Source organism: Gadus morhua, chromosome 20, assembly GCF_902167405.1.
Source record: "Gadus morhua chromosome 20, gadMor3.0, whole genome shotgun sequence".
NCBI classification, from domain to species: domain Eukaryota; kingdom Metazoa; phylum Chordata; class Actinopteri; order Gadiformes; family Gadidae; genus Gadus; species Gadus morhua.
Genome location: NC_044067.1, coordinates 4537427 through 4554055, shown reverse-complemented (window position 1 = coordinate 4554055; position 16629 = coordinate 4537427). Strand labels below are relative to the sequence as shown.

At 48.6% G+C, this 16629-nt stretch overlaps 1 protein-coding gene across 3 annotated transcripts in view; it reads right to left on the bottom strand.

Moving 5' to 3' along the window:
* Positions 1–1095: 1095 nt before the first annotated feature.
* galnt13 (polypeptide N-acetylgalactosaminyltransferase 13) overlaps positions 1096–16629 on the bottom strand; it is a 39290-nt gene continuing 23756 nt past the window's right edge. The window contains exons 9-13 of one of the 3 annotated variants that reach the window (XM_030343954.1): positions 13223–13362; positions 10789–10887; positions 10161–10295; positions 9352–9381; positions 7459–7692 (exon numbers count right to left, since the gene is read on the bottom strand). In XM_030343954.1, coding sequence (XP_030199814.1) covers positions 7519–7692; positions 9352–9381; positions 10161–10295; positions 10789–10887; positions 13223–13362 — 578 coding nt within the window. In that variant the 3' untranslated portion in view covers positions 7459–7518. Of the gene's footprint in view, positions 1363–7458; positions 7693–9351; positions 9382–10160; positions 10296–10788; positions 10888–13222; positions 13363–16629 lie in introns of those variants that run through there. The other 2 variants (XM_030343956.1, XM_030343955.1) reach the window with 2 other exon arrangements.

The following is a 16629-nucleotide window of genomic DNA, read 5'->3' as shown; positions in this document are numbered from 1 at the left end:
GTCCAAAATTAGGCAACATATTAAAACATTAGAAAAGACATGAATAGAGACAAAGGGATGGAGGGGAACGCGGACCCCTGTGGAGAGAGCAGCGCTAAGACCTCATGAGAAAGCGCCACAGTGCAGTGAGAATCGTGCTCATGTCGCCCCTGTTTTACATTCAGTTCTACGGACTCCCTGACCGCGTCAGAGTGCTCCCTACCTTCCTATCGGACACACTGCTACCCAAGTTCATCTGGCATTTTAAGGCATATGTATGCTATCGTACGATCGGGACGGGAAGACCGGTTCAGAGTGAATGCTGTGGTTCACATCTGTCCCACACCTCCCCAGGTGACCATGTGACGTGTCAGGTGATTGCCCATGCTGTCGTTTTTTTCTTCTTCTTTTTTTTTTTTAAACAAGCCAGATGTTTATAGCAGCCATTTTTTTTCCAGCTGCATTGCATGTTCTATGGATGACAGAGATGGTTTCCCTAGCGTTTTTTTGTCCCTACACTTTAAAACAACTCCCTTATTAGTCAACGTCTTCTATCGTATAGATGTTGGAAGAGGGAGGAGCAACATTATTTCATAAAACTCCCCAATACTTCTCCGTCGCAGTACTAAATGGAACTGTACAGATCGCACCGCGTGTTACACACCCAGACTCGTAATACTCATCTGAGATGAACAGAGTTAAGTTATCTCAAATGAAATGTTCAACGTGTCTCGGAGTGTGCCGCGGTTCAGACACGTTTAGCAGCAGAAGTGCACCCCTGTGTCATGGTTTCGTCACACACAGAACTCTACTCACCAAACACTAGGCTCTCTGATCATCTGAACGGGATCACCTTCACATCGCACATACGGCTTGAAGGACACACAGAGATAGAGAGAGGGGGGGGAAGGAGAGGGACAGTGTGCGTGTGTGTGTCACATACATACACATACAAAATCACACACATTAACAGGGAAAGAGATTGAGATGGAGAGAAAGAGAGATACAGAGAGAGAGAGAGAGAGAGAGAGAGAGAGAGAGAGAGACAGAGATTAATGAGAGAGAGAGAGAGAGAGAGAGAGAGAGAGAGAGAGAGAGAGAGAGAGAGAGAGAGAGAGAGGGTGACTGACAAGAGAGAGAGCACAGAGACAGAAAGAGAGAGAGTGTACAGAGACCCAGAGAGAGAGAGAGAGAGAGAGCGAGCTACAGGGAGAGTGAGAGTCAGAGCGAGAGGGGGGGTCCTCAGACGCTCAGGGTCATGTTGCGGAGAAGCCATTGCTGTGAGCGGCTGGAGCTGCAGTCCCTCAGAGTAGGCACCATCTTGTCGTCCTCCGTTGGCATGTCCAGACACTGGTTACTGTTCACGTGGAGCAGCGTTAGCCGCTGGGAACACAGAGAGAGAGAGAGAGAGAGAGAGATAGGTCATGTTCTCACACACAAATACAGGACTAAGGTTTCCACAAACAGCATTTAAGTGTTGAAAAAAATACATAGGTCCATTCATAACCTCACACCCAAGGGCAAGAACGGATGCACGCGTACACATGCACACGCACACACGTGGATACATTTTTTTCTAATCCATAGAGTTATTAAACACAAACACCTCGGTGTGGGTCGGTGTGGGTGCGTGTTTAATCCATCAGTGTGGAGGTGTGTGTGATTAATCGATTGACACAAAAACAAATACACACACACACACACACACGGTAAAATGAACACAAAAATTGTTTTCCTCTCCTCTCACAGAAACAAAGCCCTGAGATCAATTTCTCTATTACACCAGAAGAAGGCATTACCACATGCAAACTTCCAATCAATTATTTTTAATTCCCTTTTTCCCACAAATATAGACTGAAAGATACAAGTGAAAAAAGTATTAAGACCCCAGCTTTTTATTTTACTGGATATATCTTTATGTCATCCCTTTTAAAACTAACTGAATTAATGCTTTTTCTTCAAATGGAAACGTTCTGAATTTGAACCGGCTTGTATTGGTGAAAACAAACAAGGTTGTGGTAAAACCTGGAGCTAGAAATCCAGTGATCCTGCTCAGTCTGAATAATGGAGCCTCCAAGTCTGATGGGCCATACCACTGGTCAGACACATATATCAATTGTAAATACCTTGGGATAAAATTGTAACTAAATGACGAGGATGTTAAAACCTGTTGCACTTATTTGACTATTTTTAAATCTTTCTTCTACCTTTTTCATCCAAATTTAAAATCCTGAAAGACATTGAAAGATTTAAAATAAAATAAAAAATGGATGTCTCTGTGTTGTCGTCGTCTGTGATGAACTACAGACCACCGAGTACGTGGCGGTTGATGACATAATGCACCTCCCACCCCCCGCTCAGGAACAGCGCCATACAGCAGCATCAGGAGCTGTTGTGTTTGTCTCCGTGTGTGTTGTCGCCCCCCCCCCGGGCCGGGGTTCAGGAGTTCCCTCCTGATACGCACCGGCGTTTGGAGGACATCAGGGCTTTCCGGGCCCTTCCGCGACCGGAGATTAAGATGGCGGTACCGATAGAGCACAGCAGTTCGATTATTGGCCAGGAGCAGAACGAGGAAGGGATTATCACCTCCCGATAGAGATCATGTAAACGAGACTGGCTCTGTGGGAAAGGTCGAGGTCGTCAACAGCCAATGAAAAGCTTTCGTTGTGTTTGTGTTGTGACAAACTGCCAAAGGGGAAACTTCAGGAAAAAGGAAAACCTGGACTCTGTTCTGATCATTCTGGGTCTACACATTTTTTGATTGGTCCGGTATTGAGCGATTTTCCGCCATAATCCATGAAAAAGGGATAAAATGTTGTTGGATTACATTGTCCCCAAGGATTACGTTGCAGCCAGTTTTCACAGATTACGGCTGCAGCATTCCCGTTCTATCTAACCAATTTAATATTTTTTTGTCTGCATTAGTCCCTTGGACTCAGAATTATCGGAAAATTAGGGCTGTTGTTGAAAAATCGGTAAGCTTTTCCTTTATGGAAGTGATAAATACACAGATAGGGGAAAACAAATTGAACTGAAACATATTTTATTTCAAAGAAACGTTCTATTTTATTGCAACACTAATCAACGGTCATAAAAAAAATCTATATTTTATGTACATTCTTAAAATGTAGAGATTCAGAATAAAGCGACATTTTAGATTTTGTTTGGAATTTATGACGTGGTGCGCACAACACGTTCTACGTCTGATTCGATTCAGCCTGGTTTACCGTGAGACGATGACCCAGTATACCCTTTTCTATAAACGCAGCCAACAATGCTACGGTTCCTACAGAAACGGAAACAAATCAGCACACATGAATGCAGACAGGACAGCGATACGGCCAACACATCACTGTTTACATCATAAATGAAGATTAATTCAATGTAAATGAGTTGTTAAGTAAACAACGCAACGTTGTGAAATAACACAAGCTAATACTGAGTCACTGAGCCGTGGGGCTATGCGTCGAGTTAATCAAATGTGAAATTAATAATTGTAATAATTCACTGCGGACCCGAGTCCTAACCGTAATGTCTGTGAGGGTAATTCTTCCCGTGTTTAGCGTTGTGCCGCAATCCCTCATTTGAAAAGCGACTGCGCTGTGTGCGTTTTTGACAGCAAGCAGAAATCCGAGCTGAAGTGCACAAAACCGAGAACCAATATCAGTCAGGCAATAAATTCCAATTACCTGATGTTTATTCTTCCACGATACACAAAGACCAGGTACGCACCCACGCGCGCACCAACACACCCCACGCACACACTGAGTTATTGACACAAAGCAGCATCGCAGGTGGCCGGCCATTACATTGAAATCAGAGCCGGCCGTAAACCTACTGCCCGACACAGCTGCCCTTATTGTCCGGCTCCTCAACCCTGTTTCACAATATTCAGCCCCATTTTGAATTCCTGCTACACTTACAGACACACAAATAAACAGGAAGAAATAGGAAAACATGGATGACATTGTATACGGCTATCCTGCCACGGTAAACACAAGTGTGTACAGCGTTGTCAATATTAACCGTGCGCAGTTCCATTCAGATTCAACAACGACCAAAACATAACACAGCTTCCCGTGTGCAGAACTAGGCCACATGTATAAATCATAAACACACACAGTGGCAATTAGTGTGATGCTAGCCTCCATTCACAAGAGTGTCCGACTTACTCCACAGAAGGCTATAACCGGAGCAGGAAGAAGAGCCCCTTTATATTTAATGAAAATATTAGAAACGTGGAGCCCTTGTCGGAGCGCTCATAATTATTTCATGGGTCCTCTGAGGCTGTGAAAACTCTCGCCTCAGCCTTCCTGCAAAGCAGCCGGTGTCAGAGGAGCGGCGTGCACGTACGTGTGTGTGTGTATTGGTGTGTGTGTATGTGCACATATGTATGTATGTATGTGTGTGTTTGTGTGTTTTTGCCTGTATGTGTGTGTGTGTGTGTATGTGCACGTATGTATGTATATATGTGTTTGTGTGTTTTTGCCTGTATGTGTGTTTGTGTGTGTGTGTGTGTGTGTATGTGCACGTATGTATGTATATATGTGTTTGTGTGTTTGTGCCTGTATGTGTGTTTGCAGCTTAGACCAGCTAATTAAATGAGCATGGCTTGAACCTCCATCTTCGCTGGGTGGAGAACATTTATCGTCTCCGTTACCAGGCAGCAGCAGCAGCAGCAGCAGGCTTGCTCCTCCAACATAACGAACAAAATCCATGACACACCACTGGGGGAGGGGTGTTTGTGCTTGGGGACCACTTTGTGTGTGTGTGTGTGTGTGGGGGGGGGGGGGGGGGCTCCTAATAGAGCCCTTGTGTATGATGGGTCTTGTAGCGCCTGGCTATAGCTGAAGGTCCAGCAAGAGACAGGAGGCGGGGGAGGAGAGAGAGAGAGAGAGAGAGAGAGAGAGAGAGAGAGAGAGAGAGAGAGAGAGAGAGAGAGAGAGAGAGAGAGAGAGAGAGAGAGGGAGGGAGGGAGAGAGAGAGAGAGAGAGAGAGAGAGAGAGAGAGAGAGAGAGAGAGAGAGAGAGAGAGAGAGAGAGAGAGAGAGAGAGAGAGAGAGAGAGAGAGAGAGAGAGAGAGAGAGAGAGAGGGAGAGAGAGAGGGAGAGAGAGAGAGAGAGAGAGAGAGAGAGAGAGAGAGAGAGAGAGAGAGGGAGAGAGGGAGAGAGGGAGAGAGGGAGAGAGAGAGAGAGAGAGAGAGAGAGAGAAAGGGGAGGAGGAAGAAGAGGGATGAACCAGGCCAACTAACAGCAGGTTACCTCTCTGTGGTGACTCTAACACGCTCCAGCGGTCTCAGAGGCTGCTCAGCCAATTTACACTGTCTTGCCCCCCCCCCACCCCTGCCCCCCCCCCCACCCCACCCAGAAGGGAAAATGGGTGACATGCTACAGTGAGGCTGAACTCCTCAGCACTTCGGAGAATACACAGACCCGGGAATCGTCTGTAGAACCAAGCGGTCTTCTCATGCCCCTTTCACACCGCCGCAAAATCGGGGCCGGTTCCGGGCCAGTTCGGAGCTAGGGCCAGGGCTTTGGTTTCACACCGCCAAAGAACCGGCTCCGGCCCCTAAAAACCGGTTCAACTCTGGCCCCGCTTTAGAGCTGGGCTAGAACTAGAACCGCTTTTACGCCGGGGGCAGGGGGCGGAGTTATCCGTACCTTCATAAACAGGAAGACCAACGAAGACCGGCATTTTTTAAAACACCAAAGTAAACAATGGACGTGAATCCGTGTATGGTTCTTTTTTGTTTTTTCAGATTTTGTTTTAAATCGGAATATTCAAAGAACGAACCATACACGGATTGAATCGAAGACGAAATTGTTGTTGTTGTGTTTGAAACTGGCGCGAGGGTTCTTCTGCGCGCCTAACCTGACGCTTGATCATTGTGTGGTGGTTCAACGCGTCAACGCGCCAACGCAGCCAGATGAGTCCATGTCCATGCAAGTGAACGGAGCGTTCCGTCTTCGTCATAACTACCAAACCAAACATCCCTCACATTCATTCTTCATTCTTTTTGGTGTGAAAGCGGCAAGAGGAACACCAACCCAGACAAGCAGACTAACAAGAAAACGTGGAGCAAACTCGCGTGTTGAAAAGTTGGCCGGGAGAGAAGAAAAAGGGCCCGGATTGGCAGTGTGCAGGACAGGGTTAGGGTTAGAGTGGGGGTGGGGGGGGGGGGGGGGGAGCAGCTTTATAATTGAATTCGCTGCGTTGACCACAGCACCTGGTCGGTGCAGCTGTACCCAGCTGCTTCAGGGCCACGGTCGCCCCGCCGTAGAGGGGTTAGGACGCCGGGACGAGAGCCGGCCGCCACATGAAGGATCACTTCAAAAGGACTCATAAACAATGGCGGGCCCCGCTTCAATCTGCCCTCCGCCGCCGCCGCCGCCGCCACCGCGCGCCTACTCGGCTAAAAATAAACCCGACCGCCACCGTTCCTTGGCTGCGGTGACCGATGCGGAGCCTGTCTGGAGGACGAGCAGTGTGGTTCCTGGCGTTCCAAAAAAAATATTTATTTAAGGAAATGAATGTCAAACGAGATCTGATTCGGCATGAAGGCTAGCTAAAGGTCTCGCAGATAGCCGCTCACGCTAGGAGCGCCACACTGACGGCCGCGTCTCTAATGGCCCCCTCCCCCTCCCCGTCCCCCTCTTTCTCTCATTAGCTCTGTATCTCTGTTTGTCTCTCTCTCTCTCTCTCTCTCCCTCTGTATCTCTCTCTCTCTCTCCCTCTCTCTCCCTCTGTATCTCTCTCTCTCTCTCCCTCTGTATCTCTCTCTCTCTCTCCCCCCCTCTCTCTCTCTCTCTCTCTCCTTTTCACTCCCTCTGTTTATCCTTGTTTTTCTCTCTCCCGCTGTATCTCACTCTCTCTCACTGTATCTCTCTCTCCCCCCCCTCTCTCTCTCTTGTCCCCCCCGCTGTACCTCTCTCCCTCTCGCTCTCCATCCTGCTGTATCTCTCTCTCTCAATGTATCCCTCTATCTCTCCCTCTCTCTCTCTATCTCTGTCTGGGTCCCGCTCTTATTACATTTACTTTGAGAAGGTCACCGGTAATAGCTCCTAAATGCCTTTGAAAACTATTTGCATCAACATTTTGACTAATAGCCAGAGGCAGCCCATCAAAACAAGCCCGGCACATCTCAGCCTACAGACGACACATCGAGACACGAAGGCTCGATAATCAATCAGCAACCGTCCACTAGGCCGGGCTCAACCATGTAGTGGCTCGCTTGTTCGATTCCCCGGCCGAAAGGTGTTGGGTTCAACCCCCCCCCCCCCTCCGAGCAAGGCACTTGACTCCTCTCTACTCACCGGCGTTGACCTGCATCTGAATTCACAGAGAGTCACATGGGACAAAGTCATCCGCTCAGTCGCTACCGAACAAATACACAACACAAGAAACTCAGTCTACAAACGCCACAAACCACCGAGCTAATCCCCCAGCTAGCGACCGCGTGCTACGGTACTGACCTGCTCCCGACGCCTGGGGGGGGGGGGGGCCCCGGGGTGCCCTGGTGCGGGGGCCCTACCGGGGGCCCCTAGGGGACGTAGTCCGCGGGGCTGAGGGCCAGCCGGCGGTACACCCCGAGGCGGGTGAGGTTGCGGAGGGCCCATGTCTGAAGGGGGCTGTCGTTACAGGGCTCCACCACGGGGCCCCGGCTGCGGCCGACGCTCAGACAGGAGCCGCTGGGGATGTGTTGGAAGGTGTGTCTCTACAGCCGCCGGAGGGGGGGGTGGGGGGGGGGGGAGACATGCGGACGGTGAGGGGGTTTGAGGTTGAGCCAAGGGAGGGTTTGTGGGGGTTTTTGCGGGGGGTGGAAGGGGACTCTTTTATTTAGAAAGGGAAGCTTACTACTAGGACAAAGTGGTGTGTGTATGACTTGACGTGACACACCCCACCAGGCGGCCCTTTGAGTCCGCCTCGTGTACGAAAAGTGCAACACGAATAAAGTCGACTTGCACCGCCTTGACGTCATCCCCATCGTTTTAGGGGGGAGGAGGTAATCACCCCCCGCAAGAAACAGACTTTGACAAAATCTCCAATGTCGTATGTCTTTAAAAGACCTTGGCGTGGTTTGTTTTCTCCCAGGGAGGGAAACTGCAATCGCAGTGTTGCTCTGGTACATTTTCTCCCTTCTCAAAACACATTACTTCTGCTGCTGATAAAGGGAAGGTGAGGGTTCCACTGCCGAGAGCGATAAGAGATTCGAGTGCCGCTACACATCTGCCGCGCGGCCTCGGAGCGGCTTTTGTAATGAACGGCGCCGAGCGGGGGTCTGTCGAGCCGGCGAGTGGGCGATAGGGGACGGGCCGCCGTCCATCACGCCCGCCTGTCACGTCCGACCATCCACACAACGGGAGCGCGAAACAAGGAAAGCGGCGGAAACTCATGACCCGGAGAAATGTAAATGGAGGGCCCCGTAGCTACTCAGTACTAGGCGGGTATCAGCCACACAAAAGCAGACGCATACGACATGCACGCACACACACGCGCGCACACGCAAACAGACACAGACACACACAAGATACACACACAGACACACACACACACACACACACACACACACACACACACACACAGGAAAGCCGGAGCGTTTGACAGTGTGAAGAACTCCTCATCGTTTGACAGGTGTGACAGACGGGCACATTCAGGTTTGGGCGTTATTCAAATCACTCTCGGGTGCAGAACACAAAAAAGGGAAACGCGCGGAGACTCCGGGGTGGCGCACGGTGCTTTCTCCGGGCCGTGCCCTCGAACCGCGACAGTCTCCCTGCGACTCTCCCAGACATCTTAATCACAGACGTCCGAAATCATCCATCTTTTATTGAAGAGGTCCTCCCAGAAGTGATGAACAGAGCGCCGTGCATTGTTAATGTTCCAGCAGGCTTCCTCCGTGCACAGAGAAGCCTCATGCGTTGTGAGTTTTGAGTCAATACGACTATTTTTGTGTTCACTCCGAGTGGGTAAAAATAGAGGACTGGGGAATTCCCAAGACGGCTGAATCCCGAAGAGAGCTGCACTCTTTTATCACGTTGACTTTGAAAACATCCCACTTATTAATTCTGTGCTATCCTGTTATTTCCCCCCATTTAGTTTCGCGGTTGAGTGACAAAATAGACTGAGTACTGAGGCTGGGTCATGTACGGTTTATGCCAATTAATAAATAATTTGTCTTACATCACACTCACTCAAGGACCAAACAACATCGATGTTTTCTAACAAGGGCCATAACTATACAACAACTAAAGGAACCACGTTCAATATTCAACACAGGGAGATGTTGAAGACAACAACACGACAAACCCATTACTTTACCACTAGAACCATCTCAAGGGAAGGAGTAATCTTAAATTGGATGTCGCCATCTTACCTCGAAATCATATTCCCACTTGCCAACGTACTACATGAGAGAAGAAAATGCTGATTGTATCAGAGCAAAAAAAACAATTGATGCCCAGTTCAACAATGCAGCGCCAACTGTAAACACAAAAAACGCAATCACTGACATGTGGCACCATCTGGTGGCCAGAGTGGGTATTACCGCATTCGGTCTGTCAGCGGCTTTGTCTCAGATATTATCGCACACATCACATACATGGAGTTATTCCGCCTTCAAAACAGCTGGGTGGTTCGGAAGCGCTTAGGTATCTTTAGGTAAAAATTCTTCCGAAATAAGAGTGTTAGGAAACGCCCCTTGGAAGTTCGTAGGCTAGGACATAAAAATCATAAAACAAGATTGTTCTGGAGACTAGACTTCATAACTACAACAATTATGGATGCTCGCAGGGACCTCTTTGTGCTTCTTTGCTGAATCAGATGGATCAGTTATTAGAACCGCTTGCGATGGTTGAACATGGCCGAGAATTTATCCAGTCATGTTTATAAGCTATAATTTATCGTAATGCAAATGTTAGAATGGGTGTTATTTCGCCTCTCAGTGCTGGCTGCAAGTTCACTTTAGTCCATCAATGAAATGGGCAGCCATTGTTGTGACGTGAACTCAGAGGACTCGGTAGCTTTACTCCCACACGAAACTTTACGACCCACAGAGTGGTCAAAGCACTTTCCTCCGCGCTTAAGGTCCGAACCTCCGAACCTCCCGGAAACTATAACCGTTATGAAGGCGGCATCACATCTCTGTAAGACGTGGTCGAAAACCACCAGCCACGCTGCGCTCACCTCGGTGTCGTACTCAAACATCTGGTTGCCCTTCATGTGATGGCACTTCAGCATCACGACGGGGCCGTTGAGACGGGACACGTCCAGGCAGAGGTCGTCCGTACGGATCTCCTTGTCGGCCGTGTACGAGAACACCTGCGGAGAACACACGGGCGGACCGTCTGGAATAGTAGCGGGTGGTATGGGGGGGTCGTCGCGGTACTGGAAGTACGCTTTAGAGACGATGAACGCTTAGGCCACAATATGAGCCCACTGCACACATAAGGTTGTTGGTTGTTGCTATATACATATTATATACGCCTCAAGTTTCTCGTACCGAACAATAACCTGACTAACTAGCAGTGTTTAAGGCTTCTGTTCCAACCGTTAACCTGACTAACTAGCGGTGCTTTTAGCGTTCATACCAGAGGATACCATAGCTTACTAGCAGCATACTAGGCTCTCCTACCAGAGGTTACCATGACTAACTAGAAGTGGTTTAGACACTCATGCCAAACATTAACCCGGCTAACTAGCAGTGTGTGTTAGGCCGCCATACCAAAGGTTACCATGACTAACTAGCAGAATGCGCTAGGTTCTCCTAGCAGAGGCTACCATGGCTACCTAGCAGTGTGTGCGAGGACCTCACCTGGTTGCCCCCCATGCCGTGGCAGTTGAAGAAGCCCACCTTCTCGTTCTCCTTCCTCCCCATGTTGTCCACACACTGATTGGTCTCCACGTTCCTGATCTACGGGGGGACACGAGTCGTTAGGCGGTGTGCGATCGAACAACCTTCAAGGTTGACCGTTGGGCTTCTGTGTGACCTCTGCGTGACGTTCTATCTGTTATGGGGTGGACTGTTTGTTTATTTACTGCCTGTGACATGACGATTCAGTGCAGCGACTTCCTATCATGTATTTCCAATAGTATAACAGTAAAAGTAGAGATGTTAGTTCTTAAACATTAATGGTAGAAATGTTAGCAGTTTACAAAGTTATAGTAGAAGTATTAGTTGTTTCACATTTGGGAAACAATTTTAGAATTAATGTATGATCTCTATTGAAAGTAAAAAGAAAAGTTTTGAAATAAAATCACCTGTAATAAATTATAGGTGCTGCCAAAAGAACAAGCTATGTTTAAAGATTAAAAAGAACAATTATGTGACCACATGGTGCCTGAGCCCGCACCCCTCCATCGGAGAAACTGTCAAATTAATGACGTTGCGATCCACTGAGCTGTGCAATAAATGTGCAGTCGTATAAAATAGTCTTGGAAGTAATTATCTCTAACACGATAGAAAAGCGGAATTTGTAATTAGTTTTAGTTTGAATTCTAGAATCTCAAACTGTTAGACGATAAAATTGTTTGTTTGTTCATGCGGATTGGGGGGAATGGAGATTGAGATAGAGAGAGGGGGGAGGGAGAGAGAGAGAGAGAGAGAGAGAGAGAGAGAGTGAGAGTGAGAGTGAGAGTGAGAGTGAGAGTGAGAGTGAGAGAGAGAGAGAGAGAGAGAGAGAGAGAGAGAGAGAGAGAGAGAGAGAGAGAGAGAGAGAGAGAGAGAGAGAGAGAAAGAAACAGACGGCGTTTCATTGCAGCGAATGTTTAACAGCCCAGCGGAATAGTCTGAGTCTTGGCTGCTGTACGTACACACACACACACACACACACACACACACACACACACACACACACACACACACACACACACACACACACACACACACACACACACACACACACACACACACACACACACAATCTTATAGTCTCTAAGTCGCTCTATGTTAGAATCTCTTATAAGAGTCTATGTCTATCTATGTTAGGATCTCTATGAACCTCTATCTTAGAGGATACGTCTCTCTATGTTACAGTCTCAATGCCTCTCTATCTTAGAGCCCTATGTCAGGGTCTCTATTTTAGCTCTCTGTCCAGCTCCGTTAGCTGTATGTCTATTTAAGCAAACGTTTTTATTTTTTCTATGAATCAATAACTGTAGAAACTAATGTTTTCTCTTCCTTGAAACAAGAATAGCCACGACCTTTCCACCTCCACCTCTATTCCGTCGCACACACAACCTTACAGCTGCAAGCATGTGACAGCATCGCTTAGGACTGTTTTATAACATGACCCTCGGTACAGAACAGACCATGACACAGAACTGATTCAGCACCACAGAGACGGAGAGACAGAGAGACAGAGAGACAGAGAGACAGAGAGAGAGAGAGAGAGAGAGAGAGAGAGAGAGAGAGACGCACACACACAAAAAGAGAGAGAGACAGACAGACAGAGAGAGGAGACACACAGTCAGAGAGAGACAGAGAGACAGACAGACAGAGAGAGGAGACACACAGACACACAGTCAGAGAGAGACAGAGAGACAGACAGACAGTGAGAGGAGACACACAGACACACAGTCAGAGACAGACAGACAGACAGACAGAGAGAGGAGACACACAGACACACAGTTAGAAAGAGACAGAGAGACAGACAGACAGAGAGAGGAGACACACAGACACACAGTCAGAGAGAGACAGAGAGACAGACAGACAGACAGAGAGAGGAGACAGAGAGCGAGAGAGTGAAACAGAGAGACTAACACACAGAGACAGTGAGAGCAAAAGAGCGCGACACAACGAGACAGAGAGCGAGAGATAGATAGAGAGACATTGAGAGACAGAGGGTGAGAGATAGATAGAGAGAAATTGAGAGACAGAGAGCGAGAGATAGATAGAGAGACATTGAGAGACAGAGAGCGAGAGATAGATAGAGAGACATTGAGAGACAGAGGGTGAGAGATAGATAGAGAGACATTGGGAGACAGAGAGCGAGAGATAGATAGAGAGACATTGAGAGACAGAGGGTGAGAGATAGATAGAGAGACATTGACAGACAGAGGGTGAGAGATAGAGAGACATTGAGAGACAGAGAGCGAGAGATAGATAGAGAGACATTGAGAGACAGAGGGTGAGAGATAGATAGAGAGACATTGAGAGACAGAGAGCGAGAGATAGATAGAGAGACATTGAGAGACAGAGGGTGAGAGATAGATAGAGAGACATTGAGAGACAGAGGGTGAGAGAGTACCTCTCCGAGGGAGTAGTATCTCCGGGGGATCTGGGAGTCGGGGTAGATGTTCTCCAGGTACCAGGAGAAGGGCTTGCACTGCAGGGCCTGGCGGAGGGCCTTGCGGGACGAGACGTCACCGTAGTCCACACGCACCACGCCTGCAGGGGGCGACAGAGAGGTCAGATGATGACAAAACTACAAAGATGAGGTCCGAAGATTACAGAACTACAAAAAATTAGGTCTGAATACTACAGAACTACAAAGATGAGGTCAGAAGACGACAAAAAGACATCAATGATATACAGAACAGATATTGCACAACATTTCATCATATGAAAACATTCATTATTAATTTCCCTAATTTATTATTACTTGCAAGTGAAATTCGTTGGCAATGTAAAATATTCTTGACCTGATACCATAAGGGAAACTATACATGCCACCAACATGACATGTCTATGACATAAACCACATGACACATACAGTATGACGGCTTGAGACAAAAAACTAAAGGCTGAGGGAATGCCCAGCCCTGTGAAAACCAACGGTATAATATAAGTCTGAATTGTGCTGCTTTTATTTCCCCTATAATGCTGAAAGTTTCGGTGCAATATTTTGAAAGATGAATGTCGGGATACAGTACCACACCCCACCACTAGATGGATCATGTGCATCATGGCGCCACATAAATGGAAATTCTTCATCTTGAGGGCTCCTCAGATTGTCAAGGTTGCCTTATCAATTGCACACCGATGAAGCAGCCATCGTCTGTATAAGCAACTTTTCGGTTTAAATAAAGATATCTCCCTCTCTCGCATGGGTCTTCAAACCCACTCAGAATCAGGAGGGCCTGCTCACAATTGTAAGAAAATATAGTATAAATTGAAACAAGGCTTTTGTTGAATAGAAAGGATACCACGTTTGCAAAGCCATAGCATGTGTTAGCATCGGCTAGCCTTTGTTAGCATCAGCTAGCCTGTGTGTCCATCAAACATCAGGCTAAAGAGGCTTAACTGTTGGAACGGGCCCAGTGGGGATTTGACCATCCTCCCAAAATACTTGGATCGGCTACACAGCCTGCACACAGCCACAGTATGTGTCCCTCTGTCTCTCGCTGTCTCTCGTACCCGCTCGCTCTTAACCTTTATCTATCTGCGACTCCCTCTCTCTCCCCACTCTCTCTCTCTCTCTCTCTCTCTCTCTCTCTCTCTCTGTCTGATTGCCTCACTTGCCCCCTCTCTCTAGTCCTCTTAACATCTTCTCTGTGTACCCTCTCCCTCCTCTCTGTCACTTCATCTCTCTCGCTCTCTTACTCTAGCTTAGTCTCTCTCTCTCCCTCTCTCGCTCCACCCTCCATCCCTCCCTCTCCTCTCTCTCCCTAGGGTCTGGGCATCGCACGCCCGCCGTTGATGAATAGCCTCTTTGATTGCGGAATCACCAGCGCAGAAGGGGAGGGACAGGGGACTAGGATCAGGCCCTCTGTTCTGGCCGCTTAACGCACGGGAGCCCCTGAACGATGCCATCCAGCAGAACGTTCCCGGTCACCTCAACGCTCCCGGTCTCCTGAACGCTCCCGGTCTCCTGGACGCTCCTGGTCGCCTCAGCTCTCCCAGTCCCCCTGAACGCTCCCGGTCACCTGAACGCTCCCGGTCACCTGAACACACCCGGTCACCTGAACGCTCCCGGTCACCTGAACGCTCCCGGTCACCTGAACGCTCCCGGTCACCCTGAACGCTCCCGGTCACCTGAGCGCTCCCGGTCACCTGAACGCTCCCGGTCACCTGAGCGCTCCTGGTTACCTGAACGCTCCCGGTCACCTGAACGCTCCCGGTCACCTGAACGCACCCAATCAGCTGAACGCTCCCGGTCCCCCAAACGCTCCCGGTCCCCTGACACGCTCTCGAGTCAACCCGAACACTGCCCCCCCGACTGCTCCCGGCTCCCGTAATGCTCTGGGTCCCGATGTTCTGGTCCCCCAACGCTCCCGGTCTTCCAGAACGCTCCCGGCCCTGTACCCGGAGATGTGTGAACGGGGGGGGGCTTGGGTGGTATGATGCTACACAGACTCATCCATCACTGCCGTCGGTCCGCGCTGCTCTCTGTCTCCGCACGGGCAGCCCCGTGGAGACGGAGACACAGCTCGGCCCTGACTCCCGTTGCCACGGTAACCAAGACCAAATGATACATAATAATAACGACAGGTAATGGTTGAGACAGGGGGACGGGTGCAGCACTTAAACCTCAAAAGAATCCCAATTTTAAATCCAAAGTCGTAAATGGAGGAGGAGGAGGAGGTAGATATAGGAGGGGGAGGAGGAAGACGAGTGGGGCATAGGAAGAGTAGGGGGAGGAGAAAGACGTGGTGGAGGAGGAGCTAGAAGGAGGCAGAGAAGGTAGATGGAGGAGGAGGATTGGATGTCGGTGGCGGAGGAGGACTAGGTAGGAGGAAGAGCAGCTGGAGGAGAACCAGGGGGTGTAGGTCACTGTGATGCCGTGAGATGGGGTTGATAACAGGTGATCCCTCTCTGTTAGGGCAGCCTGGCCTCTTTAAACCATTTAAGCAGACAGGGTCTGCTGAATGGTAATCACGTTACTGGGGTCAGCGGCCGAATGCTGGAGCCTCGGCACGTTTCTTAATATCCACCCGTGCGGACGAGGTCGCTTCCCGCTCGCCCACGAGATCGCGTTCGCTGAATCTCGTTTAAGGCGCCGGTGGTAAAAGCGTTCTTTAGGAAAAATGTTCTTTCTAGAACAATCCGCTCTCTCCCCTTGTGGTGTGGTGAAACCGTTTGATTGAGCGACGTGTTGATGGGGATGTTAAATGATTAAATGTGCGACATAAATATGGTGCCTATACGTTTTGTGTGTTAAACGGCACCCTCTGGATTGGAGAGTGTGTACGTCTCGGCGAGCAACAGGGTGGTAGGAAATGGATCTTTAAAGTAGTTAAATAAAGCAAAAAGGCTTAAGGGAGTGGAGAAAGGAGAGTTTTCATTTGGCATCAATCTATTACTGGCTCATATGCTAGCAGGGGGTGGGAAACTAAAGTTCAGTTACGCTGCAATGAAGGAGAGCTTTTCATATCCACGTTAGCAAATGCTAAATAATACTGCAGTATTTTTTTTTTATATTACTTTGTAAAGTGAGTAAAACTGCGACTGCTAGAAATCCTATCACCCCCAAGGCATCACATTTGCATCAGGGAACTACTTTGTTTTTATGTATTTCAGTTTCCTCTGGACAGATTCTACCATTGTACTTGAGCCAAGCGATATATTTACTGAACACAGGTAAAATCCACTCTGAAGAAGGCAGGCCGGGGTTGTAAACAGCAAAGAGCAACCAGTCATCAGGCAGCAGAATTTCAGTCAACACTCTTTTCCACCGAAAAACATACAACAGCCAAATAAAGCTACAGAACAATT